Here is a 27,025-nt window from a genome sequence, read left to right on the forward strand (position 1 = left end):
GAAATCTTTCTTATTGTGCATGTTACTCTGTTTCCATCATACATCTCTCCTCCTTTTTCTGCAGGATAAGTTTGCTTTTACCAGATGTCTTTCCTGCCTGATCTATACCTTCAATTCCCATATTGAAGATTTGACTATTTCTGCATGTTTGCCTGTGTCCTGCTTGGGATACAGGCTAACAGCTGAGCCACAAATCCCCCTTTACCTGTTGATACTAGGTCACTTGGCTTTATGCTTTTGTCTGGGTTCAAGGCAGGCAAATACAAGTTCTGTCAGCTTTTTGTGATGGGTGGCAAAGTCCACTGCTTTAGAAGTTGGTCCTATTTTTAACTGCAGTTGGAGTTGATGTGTTTCTCATCTTGGAGGCTCCATATCATTGAAGTAACATTCTCATTGTGGTTCATAGTTCTGCAGTGTATGACTGTGAATATTCAGGAAAATCTTGTTTGTTTGATAGCTGTTTCTTTTGAGATTTAATTGCTCTGGTAAGTGGTTTTTGGTTTTTGGTTTTTATCCTTGCTATATTTGTTCCTCAAGACACAGTCTTGTTAAATTGCATCTTGTATTTTAAACCAAGGCCTTTTTGTAACTTCTTGCATTTTCCTTTCTAGTGGAATTTCTGTGGAGCCATACAACAGAGAGCATGTGTGTTGGATACATGTCTGCACAGGATGGCAAAGCTAAGGTAAGCCATGAGGAGTAGGCTGTAATACAGTTGGATGACTACAGAAGCTAAGGAGAATTTGAATTAATGATAATGATATAAATAAGAAATTTCTTTCTCTAAGAGAACAGAGGAAGTAATGGTTGCATAAGAAGTTAAATGTGTCAATTGATTAGGCATTTCTAATTTCTTTTTTTAATTGCAGCAGTTAACAACCCTATACTAACATATGTTCCTTGTCAGGTTAAGGTGCCACAAACACATGTCCATTCCCTCTGTACTCAAATAACTTTATTCATCTTGATTCAGTTATGCTGGTACCATATTTTTCTGTGGGCATGTCTTTCATTGGATAAAGCAATTGCACCATCAAGGAAGATATAAAACAAACTTCAAACAAGTTCCTAGAATACCCTCTGTGATAAATAATTCCAACATTACCATCCATGTTTTCAGTTTCTTGGGGCCTTATACTTGATTTTTAATGACAGAAATATTACATTAAATTTGAAATTAACGGTGAAAACTGGAAAATTCTGTCACATCATGATCAAGCAGTAGGGATTAAGTAAGTGGATGAGCCATCCATTCTTAGGAAAAGAGCATGGAAGGGAGAAAAAGGGTAGTGTAGCAACTGGAGCATTTAGGAGAGATGTTTGGAGAACAGGAATGAACATGGGAGAAACTGCAAACAGAGACTGTAATGGTTTCTGTAGACATTCATGCAAAGAGGGATGTGACCAAGGTAACACAAGAAAAAAAAAAACCAAACCATATATATATATATATAAAAATACATATAAATATATATGTGTATATATATATACATACATACATACATACATATATATGTATATATATATATACATACATATTTATATGTATATATATATACATACATATATATATATACACACATATATAAAGAAGAAAAGCAACATCAGATATTTTACACAGCAAAACTGGTATAACACTGTTTCAAGCACTGGAAGGGATGAGTTCATCTTTAAGATGTAAAATGTGCAAGAAAATAAAGACAAGAATGCCCCAGAAAGACAAGGAAAATAACAAGCAGCTGATGAAGGAAGTGTTGGCAGAGGTGTAAGTGAAGTATTTGCTTCACTTTTGAATAACTTAGGTGCAATTCTTTCCAGATAGCTATACATGGATGAGAGTGTGGTTTTACTACTTTTCTTAATATTTGTTTCAGATTTAGTTGAAAAAAAGTCCAAACTGAAGTTAAAAGCTCAGATTGAACTGAGTGGAACTAAAGCAAGTTCAGCCACAGATGTTCTAGTATTTGCTAGTTAGCTTTAAAATTGTTGTCTTGTGTTTGCAGTGAAAGAATAACTGGAATAAAGGATGTTAAATGTTTCCAGTGTGCACACCTGCCTCTGACTTACACTCTGAAGCTCAAAATGTTATTATTTCTTCCTGGTAGTGTCTAATTAATAAATAAATGCTAAATATGAAATCTGTCTGGCAATGAGTATTAACATGACAGTGCCATGCCCAGAGTTGCTTTCCTACTCACAGTTGCAACATTTGACATCTGGTGTGCATTGTTTTCATACTGCTGGTAAATTCTCCAGCTGGTAATACTGATTGTGCTGACAGACACAGCTGCTCTTCTTGGATCACTTTTAAATTATGTTTTTGACCTTCACTGAAGAGTTAATCCCCCTCCCTTTCTTCCTTCTTTGAGTCTGTGGCCACAAATGCTTTCCAGAGAAAAACCACAAACGCTTTTGCTGCTGACTTCTATTGATCAAAAAAAGTCTTCTGTCATAAAAGCTGGAATTTTGTTCTGCTACAACTAGGACTAAGTTATAGATGGAAAACTGGGCTTGAAATAGAACACAATGTATTGCAAGTGAAAAAAAAAATCTCTGTTCTTTAATAGAGTGACTGTTTTGCTACAGTTAATTTTGAGTGCTTGCCATGAAAGAATAATGGGATAAGAGTTCATAAAAGTATAAAATATCACTTGTTTATGAGGACCATAGCAAAATGATTAGGCAGCAGCTTGTAAGGAAATATTTGCTTTCCTGTTTTTCTGGGGTGGTGAAGACTTTCACGTTTTATTTCTTTCCTCAGTCTAGGACTTGAGTTTTGTTCTTAAACTGAGGGGTTGTCACAGTGCCTGATTTTGAATTGGTTCAGGTTTTTTACTAGACTAATATTAGAATTATATAAAGAGAAAAGGAGCCTGCTTTACTATCTTAGTGTGATTCTTTAGGCATGGGAGGTTAGTGCAATTCATAATAGGAACTAACAAATGGTGGTTCTGAACACCAGCTGCAAACTGTGGAGGTGCAGGATGTCCTTCTTACAAGGCAAACAGAGGGTAGGTGCAGCTCACCTGCAGACACTGGTGTGCTCAAGACATAGAGCACAGTTATCTGTCAGCAACTCTTTAAAAGAGGAGTGGGACAGAAAAGTGAAATCAGAGACTTGAAGTGGTTTGTACAGTGTGACCTGCTGGTGCTTCTGGCTTCTACAGCATGAGCTCTCCAAGCACTGCTTTGGAAGTACCCTTGCACCAGGGGTTTGTTTGCTCCCTGTTTAGGCAAGACTGGGTTCTGCAGCTGGCCACTCACCTTCAGGTCAGACTGCCTGAATGTTGGCTCACCAGTACCAAGTGGCTGAGCCTGCAAGAGCTATGCACTAATAATGGCTTGATTTGAAGCATACTTTCTGGAAAGGTGTCCAGATTTTATTTTTTTTTTTCCTGGAAAAGTCATCATTTCCTGTTAGATTAAAGTTTTTAGTTGAATGTTGCTTTAAGAATCCTGCACAGCCTTGCCAGATGAACTAAGTTCACACCTCATTGCTGACACAATCACCTCTGTTTGTGTGTCCTATCAGCTCTTTCTGGATGCTGGAACTATTTCAGCTCCTCCACTGCTCATAACTCTGGAAGTGTCATCTCCAGCACCTGCACAGTGGATGTCCCAGTGGCTTCCCTCAGATTCTTAGGCCACAAACAGCTAATCAAAGCAGATCATAGCTGCTTCAACTGTGCTTTTCTTTTTTTCTTGTCATCCTTCTCAACACAAGCAGCTTCAAAATCACTTGGTGCCAGCATTTGTCACAAGTTGGATGTGACAAATCTTTTCATCTCAGCGTTTTGGCTCTTCTTGAACTACCCTGCACCAGCTGGTGCTGCACCTAACCCAGGCTGGTGCTTGGGAGCCTCAGTTATCATGAGCCTAAGGGGCAGAGACACTCTGGTTTAGGAGTTTCTGGAACCAAACCTTCCTGAGAAAATACTGTGACAGATTGTTTCAACATCAGCCTTCTTCTTTGCAAGATGAATGGGCTTCCCAAGATCTCTTGAAGCAGAGGTCTCGTATTGCCACCTCTGTGATGGTGGAATGGTCACAGTAGCTGATGCTCAACTCTTTCTATCCATTTATGAGGCGGTTGGAATATTCTGGGCTGCAGCAAAAGTTTCTGGCTGCAGCTGTGAGAATGCATAGAATAGATATTAGATATATTAGATATCTAATAGATAGATAGAAAATACTAAGTTGTGGGTTCCCTCTGTATTCACACAGCTCCTCTTGTAGCAGTAACTGCTGCATCCAAAAGGTTATGACTTCTAGAGTGAAGGACTGGGGGATTAAATAACTGCATGAACTGAGGAGATTTTTTTTTGTTATTGTGTTATTGACTCATAAATTACTTGCTATGAATTTAAGCAATTATTTCTTTTTCCAGTCCAAATTTTCTTCTCTTTCTGAGATGAGATACTAGTTGGTCTTCAGAACAACCTTCCAGATGCTTGGGGTTTTTATGGATCCATAATAGATCTAACAACTGTTCATAGCGTCAGCTAAAAAGATCACCATGTTACCAGAACTCTGACTTCTTTAACATTGATAACGCTGACCCATTGATAACTCTGCAGGGTTCAGTTATCATTTCATATTTTCCTGAACTGACTGGGTTATGTTCTAACAGCTGATGCATTTTTGTTGTCACCACTAGGGAAGTAGATCTGCTCTAAGGTGCTGCTTCTTGCAGCTCTGTCCATACTGTCATGGATGATGTGCAATACTTTAGGTCTTAACAGTTTATGTAGCATTTGGTGGAGCAATTTGAGTGTAAGTTTGCACAAAGGGCTTGCAGACCCTCTGCCATGTAATTTGGGGTGGGAAGAAATAATTCCTCAATTCACCCATAATGTGATTTTAGCTTAAAGTGAGGAACAGGAAGGAAGAGTGATAATGGTTAGGTTGCACAAGTTAATTGACTCTTCTTGGTTACAAAGACTTCATATCTTCTTGTTCCATGTCTGCTTGCTCAATGGAGGATGCTTCAAAGGAAAATAAATTCTTCAATCTCAAATGAGAGTGCAGTGCATGCCTGCAATGTGAGTTCTCATACCAACGACATCTCTTGAAGGTTCTGGCTATGGGTAGGCAGCCTTTCCTTGATTTCATGTTGTGTATCTGTGCAAAGTCAGACAGGGGCCCTTTATTCTCAGGCAGGGTCTGCAGAGTATTTGTTTACTCAAGCCCTGCAGTATTCTGTATGCAGAAAGTGTAAGTGGCTGGGATAGTTACTTTTTCCTGAATCTGAGCAGTGTCTTGTCATGGTGTTTGAGAGTAGTTGCTGGTGGCTGATTTTTCTGCTTGAAGATAGGTAATTCCTCACTTTGTTTTCAATGGTATTTGAAATCCAAGTCCTTTTTTCCCAGTGCAAGATCCAGTCTCAATACCAGCAAAATGCACTTTCAGTAATTTATTTTGTTTAAGTATTTGAAATCATTTATCAGCTCACTATGTTTCTTAGTATTTATAAATCTGCTATATGATCTCTATAAATACTGCAAACTTTGGCAATTACTGTAAATGTTGCAATATTTTTGAGTAGTAGTTCAGACTCATAGGTTTTAGTTCTTCTAACAGCTGGATGACTTAGACAGCAAATTTAAAAAGCCCAGTTGCAATATTGAACATAATCCAATTCAGTTGCCAGTTTAAATCTCTTTTTGGCAGCTGTTCAGTTACTATAACATGAACTGCTAAGCTTTATGTTATGGCAGGTTTTAATAATGCATAAGCTACATAAGCTGTTCTTTCCATTCTCAAATGAACCAAATTCCCAATGCTTTGCAAGACATAGTGCAGCATTAGTGGGGAGTGTTGCATATTGCTGTGTTCGCAGCAGCTCCTGTCCACACCAAACATTGTGGTTGCAATGTTCAAACAGAAATTTTTATCTTTGACAGCTAATTTCATCTGCCACTATGAGCAAACATAAACATGGTGGACAGGGAGACCATCTCCAGTTCACTTTTCCTGTGGAGATGTAAGCTGTCATCATCAGATTTACTTGCCTTTACTGACGTTGTAAAATTTAGCAAAAGTCCTTCCCTCTGTGTTTGAAGTGATACATGTGACAAACACTGATTGTAGCAATTGCTGTTGGTTTTCTGAGGATGAGCTTCTGTATTTGACTTTGTGAGTGAAAGGTCTGTGAAAGCCCTTTGTCAGGAGAAGGGCAGCTTTCCAGTGCTCGTTGGGTGAAGAAACACATCTTGAAAGAATCCTAATTCTAATTTGAAAATTAGTGGAAAAATTTACCAAGCCTGTTTAGTGAGCAGAAATATGAAGTCAAATAATTCAGTCATTCATTTCAGACTACAGAGGCACTCTTTTAACTTCATGAGACAGGAGAAGTCTATGTCACTGTTCTACTTATTTCCTTTAATCTTCATGCTTGTCTGGAGACTGGGGAATCAGTCAGAAATTTTAATTTGAAAACTACTCTTTGCATCCAGTTCTCTCATAAAAAAACGTTTTTCTGTTTGTTGGAAACGAATAGAAACCTATTTGTGCTAAGATACCAGTTAAAATGTTTGGCTCATAGACCTTCATGGAAGTTAACTGGCTCTGATATGAGAAGAGAAATTCACTTTTTGGGTTGGGCTCTTGCATAAAGCCAGTAGTTCTGGAACTCTCCCTGGATTTGGCTGAGAGAGGGGAAAAGGGAAGATGGGACTGTGTGTGCAGCTCTGCAAATATAAATGCAATAACCTTAGCACCTGCAATTCACAATGATACAAATCACATTTGAAGATTTGTGACAGGGTTTTAGAATACCTCTACAAAACCCTGGGATGCTGAGCTGATTGATGATTGGTTGGGATGTGTCATTAGGCTGTCTTGATACAGGTATGAGTGATTTAATTAGATACATAAATAGTTTATAGTAACATACTTACCCACAGAATGAATTTCAGCTTGGAAAACTGTTAACTTCATAAGCAACCTGTATGTAAAATCATTATTTTCAGTGCAGTGAGACCAGAATTACCCCATCACTGTGTCTTTCTGTTGTTGCTCAACAAGGACAATTCTCTGGATCCTCTCTTTCTATTTGTTTCCCATTTTTTTCTTTATTAAGGTTTCACCAAACAAGATGCACATGGCATTTTCTGATAGCAGCAGTTGCCAGTATTTACTGGGGCACCTTCTCTTCCTGTACTACAGGTGTACATACAAACCGTGGTGGAGGAGAGATTACCAGGAGACAGAGCAGCAGAGTTGCTGCCAAAATGGGCTCTTAACTCTTAATTTATTTTAGAAAGTAAATTCAGAATGTGTGGTCAGATGGTTCTGATGGTGGAAGTGTGTACCCAGCTAGAAGGCTCCAAATTGCTAAAGAATATGTGAGTTTGGTGGTACTCTTTTTTTCAGGGAGCAAAGCTGTAGAAAGCAATTTCCTTAAGGATATGGTACCTTTGGTCTTTCATTATATTTCATCTCTATAGTGTAATGAATGGAAAAAGTTTGTTTTATAAATTATTCTGTCTAAAGCACATCCTGAGTGTGTAATAAGAGTGCTAAACACAGGAAGTACTCCCTAGATTTGCTTAAGAACTGAATGTGCTGCCATCTGGTAGTTGTACTCTGTCCTCTTGGCAGTGTTTGATTGATTTCAGCTTTCTCATGCTTGGCTGAAATTTTATATATTCATTTAATATTGTATTTATGCTTTTAATGAAAGAAAAATTCTCTAAGTTGCTGTGAAAAACTGATACTTTTATGTGAATAGATGGAGGAGACTAGTTCTTTAAAAGAAAATATTTTTCATATTCCTTGGTCTCAAGGTTTTTTCAGAATCCTTGTCTACGAGACATGAAGTAATAGAAGTCAAAAAGATGAAACCATATATTGTTCCTATAGGTGTTGTATTCCATGAATTCCAGAAAGAGCTATTAGTTTTTTAGGTAGGGAACTTTGCAGTGTGCATCAGAAAGCACTGGGAGAGAATTACATTCCAGTGTCTGCAGCACTGGGGTTGGGATCAGTAGTTCCATGATGTAGGTTTGGTTAGGAGGGAAAGAGGGAAACACTGAGTGTTTGGATGGCAAGAACACAGAGCAAGAATCAGCATCAGAAGATTGGTTAGCTCTTCTGGGCTTTATAGAGGGGTAGGAAGCAAAAGATCAAATGTTCCTTCCAGCATTTACCTTTTTTCCTGTGGAACTGTGGACAAGAGGTTCCTCCTCAAAGCTGCAGCAAAAATCTGCAGTTGACAGACTGGTGTCCCAGGTGTTGGTACCTCATCTCCTACTGGACCCTCACCAACCTTGCTTTTCTCTGGGAAGGCAAATCAGAATATTCTTGGGACTGTAAAATGCCTATATATGAAGCTGAAGATGTGGATAACTCATCATTCTTAATCTACCATTCTTTGACGTGCACTTTCCTCAAAGAGTGTCTTCTGTGGAGTTGAGTGGAGGATTAATTCAGGAAAAATTTTTATTTTCCTTTTTTTTTTGTGGTCCCAGGCACAATTTCTTCCAGGTGTGGGTTCATTCGACTTGTAAAGCTGACAGACTAATTGAGTTCAATTAAAACCTTTCCAGTGTTCTTCTTTTTTGTTTGCTTTTTATTTTTAAGTTTCTAGACTCTAAACCTAATTGACTATACAATCTGGGCTTAATGTAAAATATGATGTTGGGATATAAAAATGTAACAAATTTACAAATAAGTACTGTGGTTAATTTAAAAATATTCTGTGTTCTTTGATGTTTCTTTTTATTTACTGGAGTTTGTTCATATGGTTAAGAACAAGGGAGATATAAATGTAAGAATTCATTTGGGAGTTTTCTACAGTTGTCTTGACATAGCAATGTTACCCTTTCAAATTATTTATTAAGTAACATCTTGAACATTATCATCTTAAAATCTGTCTCAGTTTTGTTCTACACAGGGCAGCCATTGGTGAAAGTAATAAAAAGTAGTCAGTGTAAACCAGATCTCTATTTACTCCATCATAGAAAGTATGCAAATAAACAGGATGCAAGTAAAGGCTTTAAGAAATGCTTTGTTATGTGTGGTTTCAGTGTTTCTGTAAATGGAAATCTTCAGATGCTGGTGCACAGTGGTTTGGGGTCTTGTGGATGGGGAATGTGTTCCTCCTGACATAGGAAATGAGGTTTTCTGTAGGAAATGTGGTTTGGGTGGCTGTTTAAGCATAGATACTTGCTAATGTATTAATAGATAGTGACCACCTGCTTATCCCCTCTTGTACATTTTCTTCCCCTTGCTCAAAAACTCATTAGCATTAATTTACTGGTTTGCTCTGATTGCAGTACCTCACTGAGCAAGTAGCATTCTTCCTCTGAGGAAACAAATTTGCTACCATGCCCATCAAACTGTGCTCCTTTTATACTGTCATCCTTTTCATTTAAAAATTTTTACAGACCTAGGAAAATATCGGGAAAATATCATGGATCTGTCAGTCATAGAATAAAACATACCTTTCTTCCACTTGATTTTGCTAATTTAATTTTTTTTTTAATTTGTGAAATGACATCTACAGAAAAATTGTCAGTTACATTTTGAGGGAAACTGTAACAGATTTGAACAGATTATTTGCTTCTTGGAGTGGCAAATCACAATTGTAACTGAAATTGTTCTGAAAGTAGGAATATGTTCATATATCAAGCAGGAAAACAAGAGACCAAAGTTTTAGCAATGAAATTAAAACATTGAAATGTTTTAAATTTAATCTTATTCTGTGATTTAACTGAAAACAAGGCTACCTAAGTGCAGGCAGCAGGATGCCCCCCTTATTAAGAAAGGAATTAAAAGAAGCTGCTCAAGACACAAAATGTTTCTTCAATGTAATGAGCTGAGTTTAGAGTCTCAAATCACTTTCTGCTCAATTGATGCAAATTTTTCTTACTGAACTTTTACATTGGTACTTTTTATGACAACCCCTTAACAATGTTAACAAACATTCCCTCATTGCAAGTGATACATTTTGCAACTACTAAATCTTTTAAATGGGATAATGTATGTACAAACAAATATGTGCTGGGTTGCACTTAGAGGAGGCTGTAGTTTCTAAATGCCAGCAACATTATGTTGTAAGCTTTATACCATAGTAGGAATCATTTCTAGTTCCTAATTTAATAGAACATGAGCAGTTTTCACAGTGTAGAAACATGTGCAAAGGGTGATAAAAAGTCACTACTCTTAACAGTGAGTCAAAGTATCTTTTCATAAGCAGATGCATTTGCCCATCAGTAATAAAACATACCCCAGTATATAAAGGATAATTAACAGATTTTTAGGGTCACTGAGTTGCAATTCAGTTATAAACTGGAGTCTTGTGTACACAGACAAATGTACCCACTTCTGGCTGAAATATTCCAGTGCCTTCTCAAAGGCTTTTAAAACTTTCTGTGGAAAAGATGCCTATTGGCAGAAACACAAATTGTTTCTTGGGTTGATTTATTTGGTGGCTGGCAACGGGAAGTCTTTGGAGTTTTTTAGGTGGATGTGTAGGTATTTTATGCAGAGAAATTTCTTACTTGCATCCTGATTATTGCAGTAGCCTTATCCTCTGAAGTGTTAGTTTGTCAAGTATTTAACTCTGTCTGAGGTTTCTCGAAGGTGTATTTCTGTATGTGGTAGTAAAGACTTCTGAATCACCCTAAGAAACAGACCTATAAACCATGAGATGCCAGAAGTATTTTCTTTTGTCTTCACTCTGGATATTTCTTTCTACTTTCAGTGCATTGATTCATCCAATTTGCCTTTTCTATGCATCTGTCATGGTCTTTCTCTTCATGTGTTAAACATTAATGCAAACAAAATAGAAAAAGAATCTCAGTTGCTTTTCAAGTTGCTTTGTAGTTTGTCCTCAGACTTCACTGAGGGAACAGCTTAATAGTTCAATACTTACAAGCTTACTTTGTCCTGCATAATTTTGCCTTTTCTCAGTCCATAATATTCTCTTGACTTTTCCAGACTCACATTTCAAGACTTCCTCCTGGAGCTGTGGCAGGACAGTCTGTGGCAATAGAAGGAGGGGTTTGCAGGCTGGAGAGTCCAGAAAGCAGCTGATTCTTCACTTCATTGCAGAGAATGTGAATGACTCTTTGTACAATAAGGTTTTTTTTGTGTTTTAACAGATGTTGGAAATTCTGCTTTTGTTTTATACTCCGTATTGCAACCATGTGCACCACAACTTGAGACAAGTGCTGCTGTAGTTTATGTTCTCACTCTGTGAATGGGGGTTGTATGCATGTTCATTTTGTCTCACGAATAAAATAGGAACACTCCCCAGTTGTGCAAAGATCATGTATAATTAATGATAATGCATTATAATATAATAATGCATTTTCATTTTTCTGTGTTGAAAGATTACCAAAAGTTAAGAAAAAAATAATTTAAAGATATGGTCACAATTGTCATTCATATTCTAAATTTAAAAGTAACAGGCCTTTGAAGTGGCTTTATAATTATGCAAAAAATTATTATGGTTTCTAAGTTTCTTAGTGGTTTAAAGAAATCCAGAGGTGATTTAAACATGAGTTGTTTTTTTCCTCTCCAGTAAGGAGGATTCTTTTTTTGTTCAAAGAATGGTTTCAGTGAAACAAACTAGAGCAAAATTAAGGCTCAAATTGTTTTTGAATAGTCTTATAGGTCATATCTGTGTTCTCAAACCAAGATGTTAATAGCTCCAAGCTGTATGTATTGCAAAAAGCTATATGAAGATAATGTATCGTTACGCAGTCTTTATGTATAATGGAATATTACAGTGTAAATAAGAAAACAAAGTTTATGGAAAGATTCAATATTATTCTTCACTTCTGCTTTAAATCTATTTTTAAGAGAGGTACAGAAATGAACATATTACTGGATGGGAAGTGCAATGTGTATCAAGTGGCTGGTGGGAGGTCTGATACTGAGCTTTCGTGTTGGTAAAGCAACTTCCTCGTGTCCAGCCGCAGCATGGGTATTTATAACTGTGTGTAATATGTATGTACTGTGCAGAAATTTACTGTAACTCTTTTGATACCTTGAACAGACCTGCAGTGTAAAACAATGTAATCCTTGTCTGCCTCCTGAAGCATTGGCAGCTGAACTGTCATTTGTCACCAGTTTGGCTATGTGAGCCAGGTTGCCCAAGTCCAAAAAGCGAGTTCTGACATGAAACCTTCCACTCAGTTCTTTTTCCTTCACAGCACTGGCAGCAATAGAAGACTTTTGTAATTGATTCATTGTCCTGAGAAGTATGCCAAAGAGAAACTAAAATAGTTCATCCTTTTCCCTGGTGGATATTTGATAATTCTGTTTTCAGAAATAGTGGATGAATAGATATTCAGACTGTATTTGCTTAATCAGGCATTGTACTTGCCTGTTTTGTAATATTGTGCCTGCCTATAACAGACATACTTGACTGATGAAATGGTTATATTGATTGTAGTACCAATCTTTCATGGAAAAGAATAAAATTTTTTTAATGGCCTGAGTTAATTTTCACTATTATACTACAGCATACATTGAGAAACTGTCATCTGTGTATGGTTTTTTAATTGTGACCTCAGTGTAGCCCTATAGTTGAAGATATTTCAGTACAGTTCTGTAAAAAATATTAAACAGCAGCTTTCCAGATTGCACAACAGCAGCGTGGAATGTGCCTGTCTTGAAATAGTTTGTGCTGAAATACAGTGCTTAAAGTTGGATCCTTAGTGGTACCCTTGTGGTCTGAGGAAGTGAAGGACCCCTTCCCTGTGTAGTGAGTAAAAAATTGAAGATCATGTATATGGGCTTGTAAATAGCCAAATTTGAAAATGGCCTTGTTGTTAGAAAAGCTAAAGGAACAGTGTTAGCCTGCTTTTAGAATAAAAGTGCTTTTCTGTACTGACATCATATAGAGATTTTGACATAAATTCACTCTTTCATGCCATTGTAAAATGTAAATTCATAAATGCTTGATTCCCTTTACTTGCTTAATCTCTCTTTTTGGAGGTTTGGATTCTAGCGTAGGATTTCTGTAGTTTGTTTTTACTTTATTTTTGTATCTATACAGTACTCCAATCAATTTTTTTTTCTTCCTTTTGGTGCAGAGTTTTCTACCTAAGGTACATATGAGAAGAAAACCATCTTAGCATGTATGAATTTGCTATCAGTAATTGTGAAGACTGACAGGAGCAGAATTTCCTATCAAACTCCCACTTAAACCAATGAAATATCTTACACAACTTTAATTATGCATCTAATTGTGCTACTAGCTCTATTTTGAGCTTAAAAGAGGCTCATGAAATATAAGTGGTGAGGAGGGACACTGCAATGATGTGTTCTGTAAGCCCTGTGTGTGGTGAGTAACCATTGCCACTGGCACAAGCAGATACAGCCCAAGAGGAAATGACACAGTGGGTAGCAATAGCTGCTGAAATTATAAAGGAAGGGTGAGCAAGTGAAATACATAGAAATAAAATTTGAATGCTGTCAATTTTATACTCAAAGACACAATTACATGTCCTAAAGGATCAGCGGACCGGTCAGTGCCAGAGTAGTCCTGTTCAGTCTTCAGCCATAATGAATTTTCTTGCTTAAAGTTTCTAATAGGCTAAACCAAACCTGACAGATAACCCACTTTACTTTGCTCCTGAGCCTTAGCAGCACAAGCCTGCAATGAGTGATTTCAAAGGGCTCCAACTGAGCAAGCTATGGAAGATAGGCTTGTTACACTAAAAAAAAAACTTAAGAGGTGATTTGAATTCCAGTTGTTGGTATTTTTTTTGGTTGGTTAGTTGGGTTGGGTTTTTTAAATTAAAAACTCTTTACAGTTCTGTAGAAATGAAGACTATGCTTTTCTGCTTGTAAATTAACCTCTGGAAATACTGTGGCATTTGAGATTTGACTGAGGTAGAGGATGAGAGGACTTGGTTTAGGAGAACTGCAGCCATTCACCTGTGAAGGACAATACAGAAAGTGCTGTGAAAACAAGGAAGCCTAAAAGAAAACAAAGTTGGTAATAAACCTAGGGTTACTAGCTTGGTTGGGGTAACTGCTGTTGTTGCTTAAAATGTGAATTAAAAGCAGAATATAGAAAAAGTAGCCAAAGGAATTGTTGGTTATGGCTTTACAGGTACAATATTTCACAGGGGTAATTGTGCAACTGGACAGTCTTTGTAACCCAGTTTTGAGCAGAGTGATGCAGGGTTAGATGGGAAGCTCTCAAGTGTGTTATGAGACTTTAACATGCTTGTTAAAGTGAAAGTTTGCAATTTAATGATTTCTTTTTCTTCCAGTTGTTATGTGAGTCGTTTACTTTGAGTCAGTGAGATATATCAAGAGTTCTGTCCTTCAGTGGTAGCGGGATTTATCTGTTGAAAGCCACTAAATTGGCCAGTTTTTACAGCTTTGTGCGTGCAAATAACTGAGCACTGTCTGTCTCAGAAGGTTTGCCACTAGCAGAACTGGGATCAGTGTCATTCTGGGTGGCTGACATCCCATCCTCTTAGTAGAGAGTCACTTTTTCATATTAAAATCGGCATAGAACCTGGTTTTCAGGTCAGCTTGGTTGATAGAAGGTTTAGGAGAGAATTGAAGAGTTGAAGGGAAAGTTTATGCTGTAGCTGGGTAGGGAAGTAAAGGCTCTTGTTAGCAGAGTATACAGAATAAATTTGCCAGTAGGGGAGAGCAGAAATCAATGGAAAGTGGTAGAAGAAAAACAAAATTATTTTGAAGGAAAAAAAGAATAAGAGACACTAACCAAGAAACCTGGGTTTTCAAAGAATTTATATATCCTTCAGATGCTATTAGGGCCTGGCTTCCAAGGGATATTTGAAGAGACAAAGTATGAACTGCTCCCTTAGACTTGGTTTTCCTGTGAAAGATTTGTTTTGGTTTACAGCAAAGGGAAGACAAACACAATTTCTGTGGCTTTTAGCCTCCATGTAGTGTCAGCAGAGGTTTTGTAGATTCCTTGCAGGAGGGTTGGGACAGGGCCACTGCCTCATACCAGAGGCCAATCAGCCAAGAAATGCTGAGAACCTGTAACTTGCAGGAAATTGTGTTGAGATTTTATATGGAAGATGGTGGCAAAGGACTCAGGTAGTGGGTCTAAGGACAGATTTTTATTACTGATTAATTAAACTTACCTCTTTTCTTTTTGCTCATTTTTTACAGGAAAGCTTGTGGGAGGTTTTGCTACTGTTAGAGCCCCCTGCTTGTTTATTCACTCTATTGGAAGATAACACAGAGATAAGGAGGACTTGTACACTGACTTTTATTGGTTTAGATTTTACAGTGACACAGATTAGATTGTACACATTCCACATAACCTGGGGCTTAAATCCCCATAAAGACCATTACCATCACTTGGCAGGGATTTAAACACAAGAGATGTGTCTTGTTACCCACTCCTGTGTGCCTAATGAAGTAAATAAATTGTGTTAGCAGGAGTGGCAGGTAAGGTGGGACCTGCTTTCCCTTGGCCTTGTGCCATCCTACCCTCCCTTACCTCTGAGGTCTCAGTGATTATGGTGTATTGCTGCAAATATCCACTAAGGCATAGGGATAGAGACCAGCTAAGCTCATCTTTCTGAAACAAAAAGCCTTTCAAAGGGAAATGCCATTTTCAGAAAGTGTCACTTTGGAGCTCAGCCATCAGCTTCAGTGGAGCCAGGATGTCATCCTTGAAGGTATTTGTCTTAGAGGACTCCAACTTTATGAGTCCCTTAATGCCAATACTGAAGGCTTCAGAAATGAGGTTGTGTGAGATGTTTTGATGACTCATTTTTTTGATTATCTGGGAATATCTATTGGGTGTGTAGGGCTCCAGCAAGCCGAAGGGAAGAGCCAAACCACAGACTCCTCTGGGCAAATAATCTGCTGTAGCTGAGCAATGACTGCACCAAAAGGAGCTAAAGGGCTGTCGGCACTGTTTCATAATTTGCAAATTTTCCTAAAGATGATCATTTCTGCAGCCCTGGTTTCATTTCAGGTACATGTGTGTGAATGGTATTAACAACAACCTATCAGAGCACAACCTTGGGCAAGGATTCCCATGGTACAACTCACCTGTGGCAAACCACTGTGTCCCAGGTCAGTGTGATAAGCCAGGAAACCAGCCTGGATTGTAACATCCTCAGTATGCACTGGACCTCTGATAGAAATCCTACTGAACATAGTTTTTAGAATTTTTTTCCTTAAAATGTGAGTTGTGACTGATAACAGCCCCACAATGCAATTCTGTGTTGGAGATCTCCTAGTCCTGCTCCCTGTCAGCTTGAGATTTGACATCAAATTGTCCATGCTTGAAAAGACTGCTGCTTTTTGCAGCTAAGAGTAAACTCTGGTCTCTAGTATTCCACTGTGGACAGCTGTAAAGGCCCTGGCTGTGAGAAGAAGGATGGGTAGCAAGGAGTGAGAAAAATATGTGAGCAACAGCCCCACAAGCCCTTCTTGCAGGAGACGATGCAGGAGTTATGGATGAGGGAGTAACATTGAGCCTGGGAAAGAGAATATGAGGGAAGGTGGTGTTTTAATTTGTCTTTCTCTATTGCTATCCAAACCTATTTTAAGTAGCCATGCATTAAATTGATTTTCACCTAGTTGAGTTTGTTCTACCCATGATGGCACCAATATCAATTGTATCTGCAGCCATGATTCTCTTCAGGATTATATCCAAAGAGTAAAATTTTGCAGGAAATATTCTTCTGGTAGGTTAATTTTTGCTTGGGCCAGGGGGCTGATATTTTTGGGCCCTGCAGCTACATGACTTTGTAAAGGAAACACAGGAATGCATGGCTGGAAGAGGGATAGGGAAGACAAAAAGACTTGCCTTTTGCTGATGTTAAATTGGGTATAAAATGAAACTGCTCCCATCATCCCACTCACTGTTGATTCTTCTTTGTGTTGGATGTTGCTCTTACTGCTTCCAGTCCATCCCTGCTACAAGGCACCACGGATCTTGTTGGGAAAATATTGCCATGTTTATAAAATTGAATTTGTGGCTGATTTTATGGGAATCCTAGTGAAGTACAATTCTTGATCCGATGAAGAAACAGTTTCTAAAATTTAGAGGCAGTGAACTCCTCTGGGGAGATAAGAACAGGCTGAGGCTTGAGGTAATTAATGATCAGTGTTGTGCCCATGATGGCCTTTGAAACTAATTGTGTGTCTGTGGAGGGGAGGGATATTGTTTCAAACCCCATTTTATTGTATCAACATGTCACCTAATGTCCATGAAAGGAAATGTATCCAACCAAAAGACAATGCCATGGCACAGCAGAGAATGCTGTATGATAGATGATTTGTAATCTGTTGCAATTAGATGACTGCAATTCCATTAATTCCTCAGGAAAACGGTTTAATGGATAGAAAAAACATTTTTTTGAGTATTCTATTTGTACATCAAAAGAATAGTTATTTCCAGATAAGTTTCAAGAATCTTCACCAGCATTAGGGAGGTACCTGAATTAGGAAAGAACTCAAAAATAGGGAAACACCCAACTAAAAATGAATAACAGAAACCAGGCAAAAAGTTCACTGTTAATACACAAGAGGCAGAAGGCAAATGAATTTCCCTGTTCTCCAAAGTGTGACAGACAGAATTTTAAGTTCAGGTATGAGCGAATGCTGTTTTCTTCTTTTGGTACTTTTCTGTTTTACTTGTTTTCAGTTTTGAAACTAAGATGCCTTTGCTTTTGCCTTGCTAAAGCACTTTCACTTTAGGTATCTCTAAAGTCACACAAATTAATTTGAAACAAAGATGCTTTTCCTTCTGTGGGGATGCCAAGCCCATGTCAGGTAGTCAATAGGAGCTAACCCTGCAGAGAATAGCACCCAAATATATTCAGGTGTCTGAAGAAATGGGTAAACTTTCAACACTCCCCTGTGCTTTGGCTTCAAACTAGTTCCAATTCCAACCCTCCATCCATTTGCCTGCAGTAGAACCAGCCCATGTTAGCTGGTCTCACAAATGGCACTCACAGAGTGGTAAAAACCTTCCTTTTACCCCTCTGGAGAGGTAATGAAGAAAACAAGACCTGTTGATTTTGTTTTCCTCCCAAACTGAGTTGTACCTCTCACCTTGCCCAAGCCCTGCCCCCAGGACATGTCATAATGTCTTTGGGATGCTTCCTGAGTGCCACAGTTTGGTGATGTGCTCTCAGGGCGCTGGGAGTGCTAAACCCTGTATCCATCACTCTGATGCACCCTTCTGCATCACTGCCAAGAATCAGCAGAATAATTTGCTGGGAAAATTCTTGAAGTCTCCACTTAAAAAAAGTCAGAGGCTCCAAAAACTACATTTTTATGGGTTTTTTAGTAATAATGGTGGCCAGGCTGGCTAGTGAATGTGATTAGCTATTCATTTGGAAATCCTAGGTGCAGGTTCTTTCAGGCCAATGGTCTCCTGAATTCTATGTGCATGTGTCATCTTTATTCATGTCCTCTTTGTCCTGTTCTCTCCACTCTTTTCATCTTTATTTTCTCTTTCTCCAGCACCATCACTTGTTTCACTTGAATACTATTAACAGAGGGTCAATAATTAAATTTCCCCTGTGAAATGAATGTGTGTGGCTAGAAAGAACAAGGAAATGCATCAAGTTCCTGAATTGAAAGGAGCCTGAGGAGTCCCTTGAGGATCCATGCCCACAAAAGCCTTTGCACAGGACTTTTTTCCCAGTTAGGGCTAAAGTGTAGGTTGCTGTGAGCTCTGTTGGCACAAATGTGGAAGTAACCAGGCATTGTTCGATCCAGTGATTACAGAACAGCTTCATTCACAAATGAGCTGGTACAAAAATTTTGAATGTTTATTTCTATTTATTTTCACCAGTTTTTTTGCCTATTTAGTTTCTCAGATTTTTCACAACTGGTAAAAATCACCTGCACAGTATTGCCAGTCTTATACTGAGTATTACCTGTAGAGGGAACTGCATCCCTGCTGGCAGCAGGGGAGCTGGTGAAGGGGGCAAAGGAGCCATCCCTGCTTTTTGTACTTTCTGGTGAGTTTATTTTTTCTGCCCCTGAGAATTCTCCATCAAAGATGTTGCTTCATGCAGTCCTTTTGCAGAGACCAGTACAATGTTCATGTAATTTTGCCACGAAAAATCCTCTGTTCATGACATAAAAGTAGATACAATGACTTTTTTGAACAGGGCTTGTAAGTGAAAGGCCACATTAGCTTTTGCTTCTTCTTTGCTGAAAACTTTCATATGGCTGGAAAGAAGATATAGGCCCTTTTCCCTTCCTGCTAACTAATTCTCCTTACCTAAAAATACCAAAAAGGAAAAATTCTTTCAAATGAGAGCTGACATGTCCTCCACATGTGAAATATTCTAATTATTTCTATCTCCCATGCAGATAGGCTGTAAGACCTTGTTCTTATTAGTCACGTGCCAGTGAGGATACAAGGTACATTTTGTTTTAGTCCATCTTGTCAGGGGGAAAAAAATGCACTGACATGACAGTGGACTTTTAAGTTTATAAGTTTAGCTAAAAAAGGTAAGTTTATTTCTTGGTGAAACAATGCAGCTCTCAAATTCACTGTCTGTGCATACAAATCCAAAAAGGGTCACCTGCTGTTGACTCTTTCCTTTTTCTGCCCTCCTGATAGCCTGCTGCTCCTGCATCCCTGCTTTCCTGGTTGCTGGTGAGCTCTGGAGTCTTCATGTTGTGCTTGTGGCCTCGGGTGAGGCAAGAGGGCTCAGCTGAGAACTTTGATCCATCTCCAAGGAGATGATGGGTGGAAGCTCTGTGCCATGCCCTTGTGTCCAGGCTTTGAAGTCTGGGATTAGGCTAGGGAAGGAAGAAGTCCTGCATGATATATCCTTTTGATGTGAAGCTCTGGTGGGTGATGGTGTGAGTTCAGCTCAGGACTTGGAGGCTCCAGCCTGTGCTGAAGGGCTGTGATGAGCCTTTCCTCTCTCCTGGGACAGAACATCCTCACATGAAGGGATGGAGAAATCCTGGGATTCCCCCATTCTGGGCTATAGCTTTGTTGACAGACTTATTTTTCACTTGAGCATAGTAAATAAAGCTTGTCTCCTGCTTGGAGATGATTCATCTCTCATTATGTTTAATAATTCGAATTCCATGCTCGGCTGCTGCTTCCCCTGCGCTCTGCCAAAGTGAGCGGTCTCTGCTCTGTACAGCTCCATCTGTTGGCATTGCTTTGCCATATCAGAAAAAGGCTAAAACATAATAATCCTTCTCCTCCTTCCCCCCTTCAGCAAGAAGAGCAGCCTTTTGCTGGCATTGGGAAGGAGATGATAGACAGGGGGCAGGGGGCACCATTTGCTGGGATCTCTCAGGAAAGTTCCTGCATCTCTGGGCTCCCCTGCATCTTCAGCATCCTTCAAAATCAGGAGTGCCCAGTGCCTGCTGAGCATGCTGCAGATCTGGGCAGTGATGAGGTGCCCCCACACCGTTTCCTTTGGTTTTCCAGCCCAAACTTGCCACAGGAGCTGCAGCAGCAGCTGCCTGCCAAGGGCTGACAGGGGCTGTGCTTGCTGGAAGCAGAGACAGTGGTGGTGGCTGTGGTGTGGAATGGCTGGGGGAGCTCTGAGCCCTGCCCATGCACACAGACCATAGGATCATAAGAGAAAAGAGGCAGGAGCCATCCCTACACAGTGCCTGGCTGGGAGCTGTGGAAAGGACAGCTCCAGTCCTCTGGGCAGCCTCCAGTGAGCAGCAGAGCCAGGAGATGCTGAGCCCCGTGCCAGACCCTTGGGAGCTCCCTGCTCACAGAGGGCTCTGCTCCGAAACCAGGGGCCAAGGACCAAGCTGGTGTGGAGATTGCTGGGGAGCAAGCAGTGCTGAGGGTGGCTTGGATGAACACAAGGGATGATGATCACCAGGGGTGAGGTATTGCAGGGCAGGGCAGTCATGTGGATGAAGGGTTGTGCTGAAACACTGGCACAGCTTGCCCAGACAGGTGGCGGGTTCCCCATCCCTGGAAACATTCGTGGTGAGGCTGGATGGGGCTCAGAGCAGCCTGGTCTGGTTGAAGATGTCTCTGCTTGTTGCAGGGGGGTTGGATCAGACCTTCCTGAAGGGTGGTTATAGTCAGGTGGGGTTGGTCTCTTTCTCCAGGCAGCAGTGACAGAACCAGAGGACACAGTCTCAAGGGAAATAGAGGTTGGATTTTAGGAAAAAGATTTTACAGAAGAGGTGATAAGTTCTGGAATGGTCTGCCCGGGGAGGTGGTGGAGTCACCATGCCTGGATGTGTTTAAAGAAAGCCTGGATGTGGCACTCAGTGCCACGGTTTAGTTGAGGTGTCAGGGAACGGGTTGGGCTCGATGATCTTGAAGGTCTCTTCCAACCCTGCGGTTCTGTGATTCTGACCTGTAAAGGTCCCTTCCAAGCCAAGGCGTTCCCGATTCCCCAGCTCGGAGCGCAGGTGCCCGGCTGCTGCTATGTCAGACCTGGCCACAGGAGGGTACCACAGGCAGGGACACGCTTCCAGCAGTGCCACTGACACGCGTAGTGTGTTAGTAACTAACGCGTAGCGTGTTAGTAACACCGCGTCCTGCCGCTCCATCCCTCTCCTGCCTCGCACCTTTGGGAGCGAAGCTGTGAGCAGGGCTCCTGTCCTGGGCAGAGAATCAGCCTGATGTGTCTCATGTGCACATGAATCCCAACAGAGTTTTCTCCTGGGACTGCTGGCAATCTGCCGGGTGAAGCCATCGGTTTTGGGGTGCAAACCAGGAGCTGGGACTGCCCGGCTGCATCCCACCCTGCCCTGGCTGGGAAGAACGGAGAAGAACTGAGAGTAAAGCAGGCTGTGCAAAACCCGTGCTGCTCGGGGAGGGTGAAATTCAACACATCCTCCTTTCTGTTCCCAAGCACCTGGAGCCCAGTGCTGGGTGCCGGCACATTCAGTCCCCTCCCTGGTGGCTGGGCTTGAGCAGCTGCACGGATGGCACCAGGCAGGATTGAGACTGGCATCAACCAAGGCAGCTTCATTGCCTGAAATTGTCCAAAAGCTGGAGCAATTTAAAAAATGAAGGCTACAAACATGCTCACAAGCAAATGTTTTTCCCTTGTATGGTTTATATGAATTTCTGCTTAAAAAAAATTAATTATCTGCCTTCCTGGAAGTGTTGTCCTCTTCCAGCTACTAGTGGCATAGGTATGAACTTGCTTGACATCAAATACTGAATGTTTTCAATATTGATACTTCATATGTGGCAGGTCTCACGTATATAAAATAATATAAAAATAAGAATGGGGCTTTATTAATTTTATGATATATATATATATATATATATATATTTAATATATTCTTTATATATTTTATCCAAATATTCATTTATCTTTTAATGATGCTTATTATTTTACTTTATAAGGATCTTCTTCTTTAAGTGCATCAGATGTTCAGAATATCAGAAATCAGTATTCTTTATGATGAGAGTAAATATTCTGATTTTTTCATAGAGGCTTTTTCCCTTCCATAAAAGGAGAAAGCACTCTACCAGCTAAATAGATGCAAATATTTTGTTTCTCATGCTATCAAAAGCAGCATGCAATATGATCCAGCCTCATTTGTGAAGGAACCTCTTTTACACAGAGAAGGGAGGAGGAGAAACCTCAAATGTCAACAGACAATTGGTAGCCCATTGCTTTTTTCCTACCTTTAGATCATAACTTAAAAAACCTAAAATGCATGGCATACTCTGTCCTTGTTGCCTGTGTGAGGCATGTCAGTTCTGTAGGTCATTCAGAGAGATTTTATGGTAACAATAGGCAAGTCAAAGCAGTTATTGCTTTTGACAGATGTGTTTAACACGATGATGTTTTTACACTTCAAAAAATGAGACGAAAACTTTAAGTAAGCACAAAAAGCAAAGTGAAAGCATGTTTAAGGTGTTACCTTTTCTTAACAGAACTATCTTAGCCAAGGAGAGGAAGCAGGAGTTGAGTCAGTAAGACTTCAAAGTAAATGGACAATTTTGGATTCGTGGTGAAGATGGAGTAAGAAGGTGTGGAGTACTGTGTAAATGTGAAAACAAAATTGTAGCAGGAGCACAACTACCATAAATATATCTGTAAGATTGCCCAGAGAGGGACTTACCCTGGCTGGGCTGTCCTAATCCCACACAGAAACCAAGACTGGTGTTTGCCAAGTCTGTGTACATCGTGTTTTTCTCAGTCTCCTTTCTTTTCCTCCTCTGTGCATGAGTAAGATTTTAATTTTAGCAGAAACTCTGCTAGGCTTTTGTGGGCAGGTTGGGGAAAGGAACTGAAGGATGATATTTTTGTTCCTCCATATGAATGCAGGGAAGTTCATCTGAGCTCAGCTGGCAAGGCCACTATCAGAGAGGTGTCACAGCTCTGGTTTGCATTTGATTTCCCAGGGAAGTTATTGAGAAGAGAATATTTGAGAATGTTTGAAGTCACCATGCACGGGCAAGGCACAGAGCACAGAGCTCAGACCATTCATACACAGTGGTCTGCATGTCAATTTTTACACTCACCCAGGTTTGTCTGACCATGCACAGGAGGGTTCCCAGGCCCAGCTCCTGCTGGGATGCTGCTCCATGCAAGAAATGCATGTTAAGAAATATAAAACTCTGCTCATACATTCTGCATCTCTGATGGACTGGCATCTGCCTGGTTTGTAAAGCAATCTCACTGACCAGATTAATTCATCCAGAGGCTGAATTCACTCCATGTTGTTCTTCTTCAATAGCAAGGGACTCCTCTATGAGTGGAATGATGTTTCAATGGGTTTAACCACAGGGAAACAGGAAACTGAGCTGATCTCACCAGTCCAGATGGGGACCCCAGGCACCCCTTCCAGTGTCTGGTGTGGAAGCAGAGAGAAAATAGCTCAGGGTTTCTCTTCACTCCCACACCACTGACTTGTGCTGGAGGCCAAAAAGCCACCCTTGCCTGCTCTGTTTATTTGTTTGTTCAGCCCTTGTTTATTCACCAGCACAGGGGACGCTGGCTCATTTGGCAGCCTCTAATGACAGCTTAGGGTTCACCACCCTGCACTAATTCTGTGTTGTTAAAAATACACTTTTTTTCCAAATGAGTAGGGCAGCAAGCAAACACAGGCAATGGCTCTTCTCTAGTTCACAGTGTGTTTGTTTTGCCCCACACCTTTGTTTTGGGGGATGCTGTTTTTGCAGAAAATGAGTGCTGAGCTGTGTAAGTCTAACTCAGCTCTTTCTAAGCTTGTTTTCTGGGGATTATCATGCTGGCTGAAATACAAGCTACTTCTCACAGCCAAAAATGTGAACTGAAAATGAGCTCAAGAGCCATTGATTGTGAGTTAAGCAGAAGTTTTTCAACTGAGACTGGCTGCAGGATTGCTCTAGGATGACTGTTACTGGTTGGACACTTCCTGAAATGCAGTGGTGTCAGGACCAACCAACAAACCAACATTTCTGTGGGGTTTTGAAAGTAATTCTTAGGAATATTTTTCCCTACATATATTGGTCACAATAGTGGTGACCAATATTTTTCCCTACAGTAGTACAAGGGGAAATAGCCAGAAGAACAGTCAACAAGTTATTTATAAAGATGTCATGCAATGCACACTCATCTGCTCCTGATGAGTGGGTCTGGCCATCAGCAAAACCATGAGGGATTAGAGCAGAAAGTGATTTTGTGTTTCTTCCTGTACTTTTTGCTGTTAACCTGAAGCATTTGATGTGATGCTGTTCCAACATCTGAGCCTCAAAGCATCTGTGAGGTGAGACTCTCCTTGGTTGCTCTCACCTGACTGCTGAGGTGGAATGAATGGATGGAAAGGTCCTGCATGACACATTGAATAATCACATTCCCCATGTCCACTCACAAGCAAAATATCTTTTATTTAACAAAGGATTTTGTGTGCCATTCCCTTTAACATCCCTGCAACTGAACAGTATGCATTATTCATTTTCTGTGGGCTGCTGAAGTTGTGATCATTAATCAGCAATCTCACATTTTCAGTCAATGTCTGCTCTATTGGTTTGGTGGTCTTGAAAAAACTTGGGGATATTTAGTAAGTTTTTCTTAAAAATGGAAATAATTATTGACTTCAGTGGGAATAGATGACATAATTGATAACCCTTTTCTTTGCTAAACAATATTTGAACTCTCCTCTCTGGTTTACCTAAGACAGTAATTTCATGTTGCATCCATGTTAGACAGTTCAATCTGCAGCCATCAGTAAAAGTAACTCTTTCATCCTTTCAGGTAGTAATTGGTTAAACCAGGTAGATGTTGGTGATAAAGAAGCAGTGGGGATTTGCCTAGTGAGGGCCCTGCTGTGCTCTCATGTTAATGCACACTCAGATTTACCAAAGAACAAACCAAAGTGTCTCTTGGCCTTCAAGCTGTAGTATCTTCTCATGTTGAGATGGAGAGGCTTGGATGGTTGCTGGGATTTGCCTCGTGCCCATAATTATCACTATATGTAGAACAAAGAATAATCTTGTGTCTGTAACCAGGACACAACCAGGACTGCCTGTTACCTCTGCTCTTAGGGAATACAGGATCAGCCAAAGCAGCTGTGACTGACACCCTGAAGCAGAGTCAACCCTAAACTGACACCCTAAACCTCTGTCTCACTCCCTCTTCCTCAGCTGGGACTTGGCGCTTTCCACAGCGCAGCGTGAGCACAAACTCTGTGAGGCCACTAAGGCTCATGTATGCACACATGTCAATTCTCTGGTGATCCAGATGCCCTCCTCCAGACAACTTTCTGAAAAAAAATGACTTCATATAGGAAAGATGTGTTTTTCACGTCTGGCTCTTGAACATTGTTTGTCAGTTACGTGGTATTTTCTGTAATTAGCAACAAAAATTCAGGCACAGGAATATAGTGTGTGTTTGTTCCATGAAAGCTGGGACCATTTTGATATTTTGCAACCAAAAAAAAAAAAAAGAAAAGCTCATTTAATACCAGCCCAGCTATTTATACCTCTTGCACAAACTTAAACATAACAAAAAGTGCAACATAACTCATGAAGCAAAGGAGTGTCTCTGCCAAGTGTAATATTTGTATTTGGAAACATGGTCTATATTGTATGAAGCAGTAGCCTTCTAACTGCCTCCAAGGTTTCTTTTGGCTGATGTTTGTCCAAACAGTCTTGCTCTTCACTCATTTTAATGGCTGAAAGGGAGCTGAGTGTTTTTACTTGGTGGGACTGGCACGGCTCAGCCTCTGCTCCTTCTGGTGCCCGCTCTGAGCCCCTGCGCTGCCCCTCCTCCTTCACACATCAGCAAAGTCTCTTCTTCTGCCCTTGATGTTGCCCTGTGTTTCCTGCAGATCTGTCAGGATGGGAATGAGTCAGGAGCACCCCTGTTTAAAGGAGACACTGTCCTTTGCTGTCATGGCCATGGGTGACTTGGGCAAACCCACTGGATGTGGGACGAGCACTTGCACTGGTGCCATCAGGGAGTCTGGAACTGGAGAACATCCATGGGGTCCTGCTCTGAAGATGACAGTGCTCAGGTAGAAAGCAGGAACTGTGTTCTCCTTGTGTTTTAAATGCCTTCCTTGTGTTTTAAATGTGTTCTAAATTTTGTGAAATGTGGGTGCTGCCTTATCTCACATGTGAGGCTGATGTCCTTGTCATTCTTTCCCCTTTAGAAGAGGTTCACAGATTCACAAAACATTCTGAGCTGGAAGGGACCCACAAGGCATCATGGAGTCCAATTGTTAAGTGGGATTGAACTCACAACCCTGGTATTATGAGCACCTATGCTCCAACCAACTGAGCTCATCTCAGGTTAAGAAATAGTCCTGAGCTCTTTATTCCCCCTTTTGAGCTCTCTTTTAAATATAGTAATAACAATAAAAATAAAAGTAACAACAACAACAGTAGTAGTAATACTAATAACAATAATAATTCATCATTATCATCATCATTACAATACAGTTGTCTGGACTACCAGGCTGCACTTTAAGCCATACCCTTTGGGTAAGCTGAATTAAGTTAGGAACATACAGATTAAGTAAAGTTTATACCTAAATGATTTGGAAAGCACAAGCTTTACAAATCCATGCCCTGAAGAGCCCAAGACATCAGGATTCATTAGAGGAATATTCTTAAACACAAAGCAATAAAACTCCTGAGAATGGCAAA

General features: G+C 40.2%; 1 protein-coding gene across 2 annotated transcripts in view; it reads left to right on the forward strand.

The window, feature by feature from the left end:
• TASP1 (taspase 1) overlaps positions 1-12,451 on the forward strand; it is a 78,965-nt gene extending 66,514 nt beyond the window's left edge. For both annotated transcript variants that reach the window (XM_036380823.2, XM_054514360.1), the window contains 2 exons: positions 612-685; positions 10,945-12,451. In XM_036380823.2, the coding sequence (XP_036236716.1) occupies positions 612-685; positions 10,945-11,040 (170 nt within the window). In that variant the 3' untranslated portion in view covers positions 11,041-12,451. The remainder of the gene's footprint in view (positions 1-611; positions 686-10,944) is intronic.
• Positions 12,452-27,025: the final 14,574 nt, after the last annotated feature.

The sequence above is a fragment of the Molothrus ater genome, chromosome 3 (genome assembly GCF_012460135.2).
Source record: "Molothrus ater isolate BHLD 08-10-18 breed brown headed cowbird chromosome 3, BPBGC_Mater_1.1, whole genome shotgun sequence".
NCBI classification, from domain to species: Eukaryota; Metazoa; Chordata; class Aves; order Passeriformes; family Icteridae; genus Molothrus; species Molothrus ater.